Source organism: Archocentrus centrarchus, chromosome 15 (assembly GCF_007364275.1).
Source record: "Archocentrus centrarchus isolate MPI-CPG fArcCen1 chromosome 15, fArcCen1, whole genome shotgun sequence".
Classification (NCBI taxonomy): domain Eukaryota; kingdom Metazoa; phylum Chordata; class Actinopteri; order Cichliformes; family Cichlidae; genus Archocentrus; species Archocentrus centrarchus.
Genome location: NC_044360.1, coordinates 30,239,238 through 30,254,489, shown reverse-complemented (window position 1 = coordinate 30,254,489; position 15,252 = coordinate 30,239,238). Strand labels below are relative to the sequence as shown.

General features: G+C 40.2%; 2 protein-coding genes across 7 annotated transcripts in view; one reads left to right on the top strand and one right to left on the bottom strand.

The window, feature by feature from the left end:
* Window positions 1-3,042, top strand: part of rin2a (Ras and Rab interactor 2a) — an 87,048-nt gene extending 84,006 nt beyond the window's left edge. For all 6 annotated transcript variants that reach the window (XM_030748197.1, XM_030748198.1, XM_030748196.1 and 3 more), the window contains 4 exons: window positions 1,095-1,403; window positions 1,509-1,640; window positions 1,720-1,883; window positions 2,526-3,042. In XM_030748197.1, coding sequence (XP_030604057.1) covers window positions 1,095-1,403; window positions 1,509-1,640; window positions 1,720-1,883; window positions 2,526-2,981 — 1,061 coding nt within the window. In that variant the 3' untranslated portion in view covers window positions 2,982-3,042. The remainder of the gene's footprint in view (window positions 1-1,094; window positions 1,404-1,508; window positions 1,641-1,719; window positions 1,884-2,525) is intronic.
* A 10,547-nt stretch (window positions 3,043-13,589) lies between these two features.
* LOC115793623 (maternal B9.10 protein-like) lies at window positions 13,590-14,124 on the bottom strand. The gene is given in 2 exon segments (XM_030748665.1): window positions 13,590-13,815; window positions 13,817-14,124. Coding segments are annotated over 2 exon segments (534 nt in total).
* Window positions 14,125-15,252: the final 1,128 nt, after the last annotated feature.

Here is a 15,252-nt window from a genome sequence, read left to right as displayed (position 1 = left end):
GAGATGAACCGTATTGTTTTGCACCAGCAGTTGTAAAATATCTTGGTATAATTCCATGTACAATGGAGGAATATTCGAATTATATTTGTTAAGGGAGTGTTGAGGAACGATACAACACCGCATAGCTCGAGCACTCAAATGTCCAGATGTAGGTTTTATTGCGTTAATCAAGCCGACGTTGCCCCCTACTGGGCATAACAGGACATAGCTGGAAAGCTACCTCTACAATATCAAAATAGGTTAAGGCCGACACAGGCTACAGAAGGCCTAATTAAAATAAAGAAAAAAAAAAAACTTTTTCCAGGGATTCCCGGGAAATGGCTCGTCATTTCCCGGGATTTGATTCATGTCATTTTCGGGAAAAATATTAAACCCTAGTGGGAACAACAACGTCTCACTGAGTGATCTGTGGACCTTTCTACAGCACTCTTATCAGAGGTTGTATTTAATCACTTGGTAGGTGTTCAGATATAAACCAGTCACTTCCTTAAAGTGAGAAAGTATCTGCGCTCAGATATTCACTGTTAGTCTGCAAACACTTTTAAAACACATCACTGTTTCACTGGCATACATTAACTTCATCACCGTGGACATGTACACTGTACTCATTTTATCCTCTTCTTACCTGCACTGTTTGCTGCCATAAATATTCACTAGAGCACTAACTGTAGATAAATGTGCTGCTGAACATAGACTGATGCACCGTTTCCTCTTGCAGGGCTGTTGTAGGAGATCGCTCAACTGACAGATTAGTTTTCTAACATGTGACTGACAAATAAGTGTACTTCAACACTTGATGGTGGGTGTGTTTGATGTCGGTGGGAGTAATTTTCCTGCTTTAGTGGCAAATTCATAGGAACAGCTACCAGCCCCTGACAAGCCAAGTTAATGGGACTTTGGCCCAAGCTTGCTGCCTGTTACTAACATTGATCATGTACATCAGTGATTGGCTTGTTCTTCATTTGGTGTCAATCAACAGGCTGCATAAGGCATAAGGCTGCCTCACTCGCTCATATTTGCATAATGTGATTTGATTTTTTTTTTTTTTCTTTTTTCTGTGAAACATTAAAGATTCTCTTTGTGCCCCTCCTCAGACCAGGTCCTAGAGAAGGCAATGCACAAGTGTGTCCTGAAGCCACTCAAAGCGGTGGTGAGCGCCGCCCTACATGAGTTCCAGATACGCAGTGGGGAGTGGCAGGAGCTGAAGGAGAACCTATCCCTGGCCAAGGCCAAGCAGCCACGAGAAATGGGCGTGGCCGATGCACTACCCCCGGACCCAGTGGCCATAGAAAAGATCAAGCACAAGTTCCACACCATGTGTAAACTGTACTCCCCAGAGAAGAAGGTCAGCATGCTGCTGAGAGTCTGCAAGCTCATCTACACCATCATGGAGGACAACTCGGGTAAAGAGAAAAAAATTAACACACTCTGAAAAATAAATAAATAAAACCCACAGTCAGTGTCAGAGGGGTGGAGTGATGAGAGTGAACCCACTGTGTGTTTGTCAGGTCGTCTGTATGGCGCTGATGACTTCCTGCCAATGCTGACCTATGTGTTGGCCCAGTGTGACATGCCTCAGCTGGACAATGAGATACTGTACATGATGGAGCTGCTGGACCCCTCACTGCTCCATGGAGAAGGTGCGTTGCATGTTTTCTATGGAAACCTCTCACCTCTCCCTCTGCAATTAACACTGCCATTTTGTGTGTTTGTGTGTAGGTGGCTATTACCTGACCAGTGCCTATGGAGCCATGTCCCTGATCAAGAACTTCCAGGAGGAACAAGCAGCCAGAGTGCTGAGCTCAGAGACCAGAGACACGCTCCGCCAGTGGCACCGCCGCCGCACTGCCCAGCGCTCTGCGCCATCAATCGATGACTTCCAGGTGAGAACGCACACACAATTTCACTTTATGTTAAGTTTTCTTTCACACTGAAAGACTGAAAGATTTTAGTATTGCCTCTCAGCTCTGAAAACCTGCTGAGGAGGATTTTTAGTCCCTTTGTTGCAATTAAACCAGAGATCCTCACATCCAGGCCTTGAGAGCCGGTGTCCTGCAGGTTTTACCATATTTTTCGGACTATAAGTCGCTCTGGACTACAAGTCGCACCAGCCAAAAAATGCATAATAAAGAAGAAGAAAACATATATAAGTCACACTGGACTATAAGTCACATTTTTTTTTGGGGGGGGGGGGGGGGGGGGGGGGGGTTGATAGAATCCGAGACCAAGAACAGACATTCCATCTTGAAAGGCAATTTAGAATAATAATGGATTAAAGAACGGGCTGAATAGGGTTACGCCTACGGTATGCTAACGTAACACATTCAGCTACATGACGCATAGACAACAAACTGAGTATGTGTCTTGTATGTTAACGTAACATTAACAGTTATTCAGATAACCATAGCATAAAGAACATGTTAGCAAGATCCCTGTATTAAACAAATATCTCATTCATCTTCAAGCTTTGTATGTTTGCTCTTCGGACTGCTGCACACTGACTGTTTCCTCTGATTGTCTCCCAGAACTACCTGCGGGTTGCACTGCAGGAGCTGGACAGCGGCTGCACAGCCAAGACCCTGCAGGTGCGACCTTATGCCACCGTGGAAGAGGTGTGCCAGCTGTGTGCCCGCAAGTTCAAAGTGTCTGACCCTGAAAACTACGGCCTGTTCTTGTTGATGGAGGGCAGCAGTCAGCAATTGGCCCCAGACACTCACCCTCAGAAGATAAAGGCTGAGCTGCACAGCCGCCCGCAGGCCGCTCCCTTCTACTTCGTCTTCCGCCGCGTGGCCAGCAGCAACACCCACCTGTCAGCTCCCATCCATGTGGCACCCAACCTCAATGACCTCACCGTGACCTCTGACGCAAAGGCCAACCTGAATGACCTCAGTATAGACCCGTCAACCGATTCCCCCAAACCCAGAGTCAGCTTAGGCCTTAGCCTGCCACCAAGCCACCTCAGCAGCTCCATCTCTTTGTGACTGTCACAGCAAGCAGAAGCCTGAACAAGCTCTTTGTGCCGCAGTGTCACCCAGTAACTCCAACAAACAAAAACATGTTGAAAGACATGAGCTGGGCCCAATATTGTGGCGTGGCAGTCTTTACAAAGATGGACTTCTCCTTTCAGATGACATGTCTGTCTGACAGACCAGGCTGAAAGAGGAAAGGAACAAAGGAGGAAAGGAAATTAGAGACATGCAGTTATTTGACTTCCTGCTCTGGATTTATTATCAGGGTAACTGCGTAGTAATCAGTCGCTGTTCCCACTGCTTGCTGGGGGGGATCTGATCTCAGATAGACATGGCACTCATCTTCAATCAGTTCCTTCAATCAGTATACAGGTAGTTTATGTAGATGATATATATGTCATTTATGTTTATGTCTCACAGTTGCTGGTAAACTGTAACGTTATAGTTTGCATTATAAAAAGATAATCCTTCAGATTGTTTGTTTGGATTTAGCAACACCTGGTGGTGACTAATGTGCACAGCAATGGAATATTTTCCACAGGAAAAGGAAAAAAACAGCCTTCAGGCAGAATGAAGCAACAAACTCAGTTATACAACATGAAAATAATGTTAATAATAAAGTGAACCTGTATATAGGTTTACAGTGGTGTACTCATTCTTTAGGAGCAAATAAAATGAATGAAGAATTTAATGTAATAAAACATAAAATCAAAACTAAAACAATAACTAATGTAGTCTGAGGCTCTGTTAACAGCACAAAACCACAGAGTCCATCATTATAATCAGCCTACTCTGCTTTTACAGAAGGCAACCTGCTTTAAAGTTTATATAATACCTCTTTTTGTTCCCGCTGCCTTTAAACAAAGTGAACATCTGGCTTCTTCAGTTAATGTTGTCCCAATCAGTTGGCACAAAGGATTCTGTCTCCAGGTGAAGATGCCTGTTAGCCCTGAGTAACATGTTGTTCTTACCTCGCATGATGCTGTTAGCTGACTGTTACACTACCTGGCTAGCCACCATTACATTAGGTGCAGCTTATGCAGCCTGTAGCACCTACAGAGGTGGAAGCATCTACACAGACCTAAAACATAAAATGATTTTTCTTTTTTGTTTTTGTTAAAACAAAAAGGGGTGTGATTCCACTTTAAGGGTTCTGAAGTTGCGGGAATCAGAAATAAAACACAACCTGTGTTTTCTTTGTGGTGAATAAACACTTGAACAAGTGAATCTTTTGATTGGCTCTGAAGGTGTTTGTCATTTTTATGTTACATAACTGCTGTTTAGAGTCACAACCATCTGCAATTGCCTTGCAACGCCTGCTGTGCAGATTCCAGTATTAATGAAATTAAATGGAAGGAAAGAGCATTCACATGCATAAGTACATGGAATTGCTATTGTTAATGCACAAATATTAGGAAATGTGTCAAATGTTGAGCAGATAATCTGAAGGATTAATTTTGCTTATGCATGTAGTTTGTGTTTAATGTTAGAAAAGGCCAGGGTGCCATGTATTTACTGATTATATCCTGGTGATATGAACGAGGCTCTATCAGGCCTGAGACATGTTGCTGATTATTGTTTCCATTTTCAGGCTGTAGGGGTGGAACTGTTCGCCAAATCTGTGGTTTCACTTCATATGTATGTTTTGTTTTTTGTTTTTTGTTTGTTTTTTTTAGAGGAGTGGAAAATATTCTTTTACTCAATCCTGACTATATTTTGAACAAAAAAGAAACTTACTTATTCACTTGTTACCTGAATGGTCTGTAAATAAATGTAACCAGGCATTAACAGCTGCAGATGATGGTTCAGGGAAACAGAAAAACAACATGACACTGTGGACGTTTGTACAGTATCTTAGTTTCTGAATTGTTCCACTCCTATGGTCATGTAGCTGGCAGGCCTGTCTGTGTACTACTGACAAAGGCTTATAATCCTGGTGGGAAGAAGATGTAATGAAGAGACTGTGGACACCTAAGCTGGTCTAAGGTCCCACAGTCAGACATGTTGAAAGGATAGTGTAGATTTGGAAAAGCAAAAGGTGTGTGAAGATACAGTGATGATAGTGGGAGAGTACTGAGATGGACCTGCAGTACAGATGTCTATGTTAGTGTTGCCTTTGGTGCCATCAGTCCAAATACTTGAATTTTAAAGATTTCACATAATCGGCCTACATATATTTACCAATGTCATTGGCCAGTATTTATCTGTTGCATCGATTTTTGTGATGTCTGAAGAGTTAAAAGTATAAAACAGGTTGGTAATTTTAAATTCAAGATTTCTTTGTTTCCTTGGTACAGCTTAGAAAATAAACAAAAATTAAAAACAAAGGAGTTAAAATATGGAATCAGCTATAGGCCAAATAGTTTTAAACAAGTATCCTCCCCAAATTTCCCAGTTGGTGCATCCACAGTTTAAGGAATTGGAAAAACTGTTTGTGTAATGAATAAACTGAAGTGCAACACTCTATTCAGTCCTGTTCTACATGTGGACAAAGTCCAAAAGAGTGCAATAGAGAGGGTAGAGAAAGTCTTAAGAGTTGCTGAGTAGCATTAATCATTTATGCTGCATTTGTAACTTGTACGGAGCTCACTGGGCATACCTCCATGGGCCAAGTGTTCAGAGTTTGCATTTATATATGCTGCCATGTTCTTGTAATCTAACATTCTTTGAGTATTTATGTCTCTGTGCGGGGATTTTTCACAGAGGGCTTTTCCATGTTAAAAATATTCTTCATGGTGTCAAAATGTCTTTAGTATCCAGGAGAAATCCTGCTTATCATCCATGTCATTGAACAATATCAGAAATATTCTTTTTGCACTCAATAAATGGTGGAAATGGAATTACACATCTGTGTTTGTGTTTGATCGAACATCTGCTGTTGAGTCATCTTACCAATTTCCGGCCACCAGATGGGGCTCATGGCTCATTATTTGGATTTTGGATCAAAATTACCCCACTGAAACTGAATTTATAGCCACAGAAAATACAATTCAGTATACTATATATTTATTTATATAGCAACAACAGCTGCCTCAAGGCATTTTATATCGTAAGGTGAAGATCCTACAATAACTGCCAAGGACAGCCCCAAGCCCATCTGAAAAAAGGAGGAGGGTTGGGCACAGGGTTATTATAGTTAATGAAAACGAACGAAATAACGAAAACTGAAATTGAAAAAACATTGTTGTTAACTGAAATAAATAAAAACTAAAATTAAAAAGAAAAAACGATAACTAACTAAAACTGTATTGTGAGTTTTAAAAAATGAACTAAAATTATAGATAAAATGACCTTTATTTTCCTTTTTATTTAAAAGTCTTATGGATTGATCATTTTCCGCTCTCCGAGTAGCTGGGATCACTGTCAGGCAGCTGTGTGTGTGCGCGTGCTCACCGCGCTGGTCCGAAAAGTAATGGCAACGGTCTGCCGAGAAAGTGGCAGTCCCATATGGAGTTTCTTTGAGTCCAATAATAAACCCAAAATAAAAACGAGCAAAACCACTCTGAAAACTAATTAAAACTAACTGAATTAAAGAAAAAAATGTAAAAACTAACTAAAACTAAACAATAATGTAATATCCAAAACTATTATAACCCTGGTTGGGCATATGCATACCCCACACCGTAAAACAAGATAGCTACAAAAATGTCAAGGCACCTTAGTTCTGGGAATAGAAGGATCTTAATCAAGAAAAAAAAAGATGTGTAGTGAAAGCCGAAAATTGGAAGCTACATGGTCAACCACTCTGGTCTCCACCAGGCCACCAATCATACCCCTACAAATGGCACAGAAGAATTTCAGTAAAATTTTATATAGCATATATAAATGCAGAAAAAGATCAGTTTTAAAATAGGCTTTAATGCAAAAGTGGGAAGGGAAAACACCAGGTATGAAGAAGTGATGTAGAGACATGGCCTTGGCTATATAAGTGAAAATGGGGAGAGGTTCATAAACTTGTGCACACTCAACAACATGGTAATCGGAGGCAGTGTCTTTGCACATAGGATACACAAGGCAACTTGAGTGTCACTGGATAGCAACACTGAGAACCAGATAGACCACATCTACATCAACAAGAAGTTTGAGTTCCCTGCAGGATGTGAAGGTGAAGTGAGGAGCTGAAATTGCATCAGACCACCAACTGGTAGTGGCATGACTGAAGCTGAAATTGAGGAAGGAATGGATGGTATGGTAACAGCACAGCACCATAAGTGCAGCACGTTCTCTGAGAGGAACATACAATCAAGCAGAATTCAGAGTGGCCCTGAACAAGAAGTTCCAAGTGCTGATGGAACTTATGGAAGAGGCGGAGACAGTAGACAGCATATAGGAGAAAGAGAAAGCTGTGACAACAACATGCAACAATGAGCCGACACCCCCCCCCCCCCCCCCCCCCAATAAGCAAGCCCTTTGTGACAGTGGGAAGGAAAAACTCCCTTTTAATTCAATTCAATTCAATTTTATTTATATAGCGCCAAATCACAACAAACAGTCGCCTCAAGGCGCTCTGTATTGTGGGTAAAGACCCTACAATAATACAGAGAAAACCCAACAGTCAAAATGACCCCCTATGAGCAGCACTTGGCGACAGTGGGAAGGAAAAACTCCCTTTTAACAGGAAGAAACCTCCAGCAGAACCAGGCTCAGGGAGGGGCAGTCATCTGCCGCGACCGGTTGGGCTGAGGGAAGAGGTAAAAAAAAACATGCTGTGGAAGAGAGCCAGAGATTATTAACAATTAATCATTAAATGCAGAGTGGAGTATAAACAAAGTAAATAAGGTGAATGAAAAGAAACAGTGCATTATGGGAACCCCCCAGCAGCCTAGGCCTATAGCAGCATAACTAAGGGATGGTTCAGGGTCACCTGATCCAGCCCTAACTATAAGCTTGATCATAAAGGAAAGTTTTAAGCCTAATCTTAAAAATAGAGAGGGTGTCTGTCTCCCGAATCCAAGCTGGAAGCTGGTTCCACAGAAGAGGGGCCTGAAAGCTGAAGGCTCTGCCTCCCATTCTACTCTTAAGTATCCTAGGAACCACAAGTATGACAGCAGTCTGAGAGCAAAGTGCTCTGTTGGGGTGATATGGGACTATGAGGTCTTTGAGATAAGATGGGGCCTGATTATTCAAGACCTTGATGATGATGATGATGATACTTTATTGATCCCACAATGGGGAAATTACAGTTAACAGAACACCCATCCAAGAAGACAAACAGAACAAACATGGGGAGATAGGTGAACTGTGGCCAGGCTGCCCCCCCTTCTGGAGGCGCTGCCATTAAAAAGACAGAAACAATAGTGAAAACATATAGGGATGAGTGAGGAAAAAAATCATCTCATACTTGGTATACATTCACACATACACAGTATAAGGTTACAAAAACCTCTGCGACAGGGCAGAAACATATAGCATGGGAGCACTAGGGTGGGGAGGGATGGACAGCGGAGGCGAGTGGGGGGGGGGGGGCTACTGTGGGGCTGACTCAAACTCCCTCCTCAGCTAACAGTTCTGATAAGATGTAGAGTTCATCAGCAGCTAGGTCAGGGAGATCAGTCCAACACAGGTCAGAAGAAGACAGGACGGCGGGGGCGTAGAGCATCTGTTTACAAACATCCCGGAGACAATTTGATAAGCGGCAGTCCAAGGCCGCCAGGGAGCCAAATTCCTGATTCTATGACTTGTTTTGGTACAGACTGTACTGATTAAATTGTTGACAGCCTTCAGTCTTACTGGCACCTCTCTGTGGCGAAAAATCCAATTCATCCGAATCTTCTTGGTTCGTTCCTTCGCCGTGCAGAAACAGATACATACATCTCCAAGATCTTACCCCTCAGAATCAGCTCCAGATATACAGAGTCTGAGTTTGAGTCTGTACCCTTCCCGCGTTCCCGTCATAAGCAGCCTTACCAAGGCTAGACAGCTGCCTAGACTTCCTGAATTACAACGACAAACCAGGTATCTCCTGGTCCAATTCGGAGAAACCCCAGTGTCAATAAGCCAAATGTGTGTGTATTCCATTGACAATATGGCCAGGCACGTCATCTTCCACACCACACAGGAATCCATAACGTAGCCAGCTGGAATATCAATTGATAAGAGGGAATAGGGTTCTCCTTCCCCCAATCTCCTCATGGTGAAAAATTGATCAAAAACAATGGCGTTGAGAGAAAAAAAAAAATGTGAGGAGAAGTATTTTAAATTCTATTCTAGATTTAACAGGGAGCCAATGGAGAGAAGCCAATATGGGAGAAATATGCTCCCTCTTTCTAGTCCCTGTCAGTACTCTAGCTGCAGCATTTTGGATCAGCTGAAGGCTTTTCAGGGAGCTTTTAGGACAGCCTGATAATAATGAATTACAATAGTCCACCCTAGAAGTAATAAATGCATGAATTACCTTTTCAGCATCACTCTGAGAAAGGATGTTTCTAATTTTAGAAATATTGCACAAATGCAAAAAAGCGGTCCTACATATTTGTTTAATATGTGCATTGAAGGACAAATCCTGGTCAAATATGACTCCAAGATTTCTCACAGTGTTACTGGAGGCCAGAGTAATGCCATCCAGAGTAAGTATCTGGTTTGACACCATGTTGCTAAGATTTGTGGGGCAGAGTACAAGAATTTCAGTTTTATCTGAATTTAGAAGCAGGAAATTAGAGGTCATCCAGGCCTTAATGTCTTTAAGACATTCCTGCAGTTTAATTAATTGATGTGTGTCATCTGGCTTCATTGATAGGTAAAGCTGAGTATCATCTGCATAACAATGAAAATGTATGCAATACCTTTTAATTATACTGCTTAAGGGAAGCATGTATAATGTAAATAGAATCGGTCCTAGCACAGAACCCTGTGGAACTCCATAATTAACCTTAGTATGTGTGAAGAAGACTCTCCATTTACATGAACAAATTGGAGTCTATTAGACATTTATGATTCAAACCACTGTGGCACAATACCTTTAATGTTTACGGCATGCTCTAATCGCTGTAATAAAATATGGCTGGCAGTATCTAATACTGCAGTGAGGTCTAGCAGGACAAGCACAGAGATGAGTCAACTTTCAGAGGCCATAACAAGATCATTTATAACCTTCACTAATGCTGTTTCTGTAGTGTGATGAATTCTGAATTTTGACTGTAACTCTTAAAATAAACCATGATGATTTAGTGCAATATTTACAAGGCAAAGGCAAAATCTCTTAAAGAAATGGCGTACAGCTAAAGAAACAATAAAAAGCATAGCAGCACAAATCTGAAAACACAGCTCCCTGATAGTAAAGGTTTTTAGAATTAGAAAACATACCTTTAATGATCAGAAGATGGTTGTGTCCTACAAAAACTTAAGTTTTCCTTCTCCAGCCCTGTTTATTTTCTTCTTCTTTTTAAAGGGCATTTAACTCAGAAACTCACACATTTATCACAAAGATTTCAGTCTCTTGAGCTGTTGAAGCGTATCGTTCACCATTCAGCAGCCTGAGGCTGAACTTTAAATGACATTCTTCAACCTGTCAGCTGCCATTTCAGTGGGCTTAAAAATATCACTTCTAATTATTACCAGAAGCATAAAAAAAATGTTAAGTCCTCTTACACAGCCCCACCTCCTTAGGACATTTGGACCTGACACCATGAGTCAAAAATTTCAGAGCCGGTTCCTGTCACTTTACAATTTGCATCATCGAGCCAAAGCAGCAGTTATCTAAATGACGACTTTGTCTCCAAGACCTCTGAAGGCGCTCGGAGAGACCAAAAGTAAAGTTTTCTGATATTCACACGCTTGCCAGCTTGAATTTTTCCAGTACAGTCATATTGACATTGCTGAGCTCTGTTTCAACATCTTGAGGCATCTGAGACAACATTCTGTGCAAAAAACCTGAACTTGGCAGTTGGATGCTACAGTGTGGCAACACACCTGCTCAGTGTGTTGAAAACCAAATTTCAGTCCCTGAGGTTTTGTCTTTCAAAAATAAAATTCAAGTTGAAGAGTGGTCATGCGACATGAATAAGGAGATGATGGACTGGAATAGAAAGATGGATGTGATGTCACCCATTGGTTTCTGGCATGAAGCCTCAGTGTTTCTTTATTCATGTTCACTATAAACTGGAGGGTATACTAATAATAAAAATAATAACAAAAATAAAAGTTCATTTGCATTCAAATGTAAAATAAAAGAGCTTTGGAGAAAGATGTCTTCCAATAAAATACTTAATTTTAAGAAATATGAAAAGATTTAGTTTGTTTTTGCTTTTTCTCCCTTTTCCTTAATTACACTTCACATGTAAACAATCAGTATTGGCTTTAAGCCATCTATTTTCTCTCTCTGTTCTCTCACTTCCTCAATATGAGAAAAGCTGTGCAGAGTAAAATAGAAACAGTCCATCAAAATCAAAAAATACTGTACGTCTGGGTTCACATAAAACATCTGGGTCTGGATCTGGACTGCAGTCCTCCTACTGGGGACTCCGTTCTGTGAAAATTGCTATAGTGGTAGTGGCAATAGGTTGTTATCTGTTAATTTGTGCAAAGTAACAGCCTATCAAAATAATACACTGTAGCACATAGCAGGCAATAATATTTATATTTTTTATAAATTAACAAATTTATTTTTTGTTTTATTGAGCTTCTTTCTTTTGTGTAGTTTTTACTGCCATAAGGTATTTGTTTTGTTAGATTATATTTTATTGAGCTATTTAATATAGCCAGTCTAACTTTAGCTTATAATGTATTCATGGGGATTCAGAGTTAAAAAAAAAAAAAGAAAAAAGAATTAATTATAAATGTAAACACTTAAATTCCAAATTCTGTACCAAAATCATTTTATTCTTGCAGGAACTTCTATATTTTTCAGCACCAGAAAAAGTGCATTTTCTTTTTAATCAGTCCATTTTGCTGTCAATATAATTTTTAAAATAATTTTTAAAACTGCGCGCCTTTGTTGCGGGATTACCGAACTATACTTGCCGCGGGTTCCTTATTCTTATAATTATTCACGGAGGCAAGGAATGCAGTACAAGTCCATTTTTTAATCAGCCGTTCAGAACCACCAGATTCCACCTAATCTTTCACTACCTTAAACATCTTTAATGTACTCTCGTTAAAAACATAAAACCCCTAGACATTCCAAACCTGGACTAGATTATTTTAAACTAATAGCAGAATATTTAAAACTAATTGTGTAGTTTACCATTATTTGATTTGGGAACCTTCAATAAATTCCAATTTCAGCTTTTTTTTTTTTTTGCATCTGGACCAGAATTAAATTGGTCCAGCTCCAAAACCACAAGACCTGGACGCTTCAAACCTGGACTTGATTATTCTAAACTAATAGCAGAATATCTAAAACCAAGTTTGTGATTTGTGAAACCTTTATTTGATTTGTGAAACTGCAGTAAAGGCCAATTTCTGCATTTTTTGTGCATTACAATCTAGTGTGATTCAAATGCAGAAAAAGTGCATTTTACCCTTTACCCTTTATTAAAGTTTCACAAATCAAAAGCTTGGTTTTAAATATTCTGCCATTACTGTAGAATAATCTAGTCTGAGTTTGAATTGTCTAGGTGTTGTATTTTTTTTTTAGCTAGAGGAGAGTAGCCCCTTAACTGGCAAGGGCCCGGTGACGGGCCGTTTGTAGTCCCTTTTATATGGCAGGCTAGACCCTCCCATTTTTATTGACACGTCATTCGGCCAATCATGTAACTGGCTGCACCAAATCACCTGACAAAGCTACGTGACGCCCTCTGAGTATTATTGGCTCTGGGAAACCCATTTCTTAACATGATTGGCCGAATGAGGTGTCAGTCAAAATGGGCGGGTCTAGCCTGCCATATAAATGCACTTCATTCGGCCGGCGGACCAGACGCAGCCAGTTAATAGGCTATGAAATGGGTTGTTCAGAGCCAATAATAACCAGAGGGTGTTATGTAGTTTTTGTCAGGTGATTTTTTTGCTGCCAGTTAAGGGGTTAAAGATGCTGAAGGTAGTGAAAAAATTATGTGGAATTGCCCTTTAGCCATTTCCCAAATCGGAAGCTGTAATCGGAAACCAACTTCAGCTTTGTGCCTGTTCTAGACATAATTTAAGTTAATTTAGCATCTTTGATTTTTCTCTTTTAGGTCCTCAAGTATTGTATTTTTATCCATCATGACTTTATTATAATGTATCATATGAGTCTGGCATGTTCAATACAATTAAACAGTGTCCCAGCATACCTTGGATGTAATAGACGGTTCTAGAAAGAATATGTGTCTGCTAAAATACTGATTCAAATAACTACCTTTATTAGACTGTCAATTCTTGAACATTTCAAAGTCCTTGTATATTTAACAAGAGAGACATTTAAAACAATCATACCAGAGTTTAAAAATCTTCATTACTGGCTGCAATGGAGTTCTCTTGCCTTTGTCTTTTCAGAGAAAGAATCGACTCTAAAAATTGCTTTAATTTAATTTAAAAAGAATGAGGAGAATTATTTAAAATTGATTTTCAAAGCTTAAAAACTTACTTAAACTGCATTACTTTAAATCTTGCTTATAAGCTTATCCTTTAAAGATATACAAAGGCCTAAATCCACCTTCAGGGCTCCTGTTCCAAGAAGCAACCAGATTCTGGTTTCTAGGTTGAAGGCTAGGATCGGGATTTACTGACCTAGTGGTACTTGTCAACACAAGGCCCGGTGAAGGTGAATGTGGCTCGATAAGATCTGAAGCCTTTCTGACTTGGGAACTGGGAAGGAGGACCTCCAGGAGAAGGAATATGAGGCAGAAACACATCTCCAAGAAAAGCCTTCCGCTTCTCCCTCAGCCAGGTCTAAGGAGCACCTGGAGAGAACTCGCTGAACCTGTAAACACTAGGGGTTGCTGACTGTCGGGATGGTTTTGGGTTCCCCGTTTGTGGGTGGGATTGGAGCAGGGCAGAGAGTTGAAAGACTGCAGCTGCTCGTGCTCAGCACCGGGTCCTGCAGCCGAACGTGGTTCATACACAGACACCTGTAGGCCTGACCCCTGGTGGGTGCACTTGGGTGCCAGTGGTTCTTGTAGTTCTCAAACAGAAGGGAGGTGAGAACAGCAGCAAAGCGTTCCCTGCTGTCATTGTTCAGACAGCCGTATCGCTTCAACAGCCAAGCCACAAAGAATACGGCAGCAGCAATTTCCTCCTTCATGGTGACTCACGTGCCAAGCACAGAAAACTCAAACTTGTATTTCTAAAAAAAAAAAGAAAAATCTCTTCAGATAATAAAACACATGTAGGGGGGATCCTACTATTATACAAAACAAAAATAAAACTACCAGAACAATGTGGAAACCACACAACTCAAGCAAACATATTTGCTGCTGAAGCTCAACAGTGAACTCAGCTTGGTTTGTAAGGCTGCTTCATCAAAGATAAGAAAACACAAACATATCCACTTCCATATAAACTTGCAAATGAAGCAGCAGCCCTTTCAGTGGTGAAACCTCACTGAAATCTAATTCTAAAGTTGCAGAGTGAACTCTACTGAAAGTGGACACACCAAAGGATGAAAAGCGAATAAGGAAACCTAAGCGACTATTCTCTGATGAAGATTCAACTGACACTGGAGATGAAACAAATCCTGACATCCCATGGAAGGTAGAGGAACATTTGTCATTAACACATGGTGAAAACAGCCAGTTTCTGCCACAATCCCACAGTCCAGGTGAATCTCCCAGCAGTGACAATGCTGCCAAAGTCAGAGACCTTCAGAACCAGGTTAAGGTTCTACAGAAAGAAAATTCAAGGCTGTGCAACTTGGCCATAAAAGGTGAGAATCATTTTAATATTTATACAGATTAGAACACAGTGTGTGCAATTATTAGTCAAGTCTTATTTTTAAAGACCCCATTGCTCTTGCTTAATCGAAAATGTTAATAAACCTCAAATATGAATGTTTAAGAAAGTAAAAGTGAGGTTTTGGGTTTTCATAAGAGAAAATATGTGCACAATTATTGGTAAACTATTACTGTGCTGAATTATGATGCAACTAAATAAAAATCACATTTTCCCATATCAATTTTCTGTTTAATTTGTTTTAGAATTACTAAAAAAGCTGTTCAAATCAATAACCATTTGTTATATTAAGATAAAAATCCGATGGGCACACTCATTACACAGCAGTTTTGAACACTGTTCTAAAAAGGTTGAATTATTTAAATTATGTGTTGTCTAAGAATATTGACGTTGAATTATTCTAGTTGATGTAATTTATTATGTCAACAAATTGCAGTAGCCCTAGTCATTATTATTGTTGTTCTACACTTATTTGTTTACC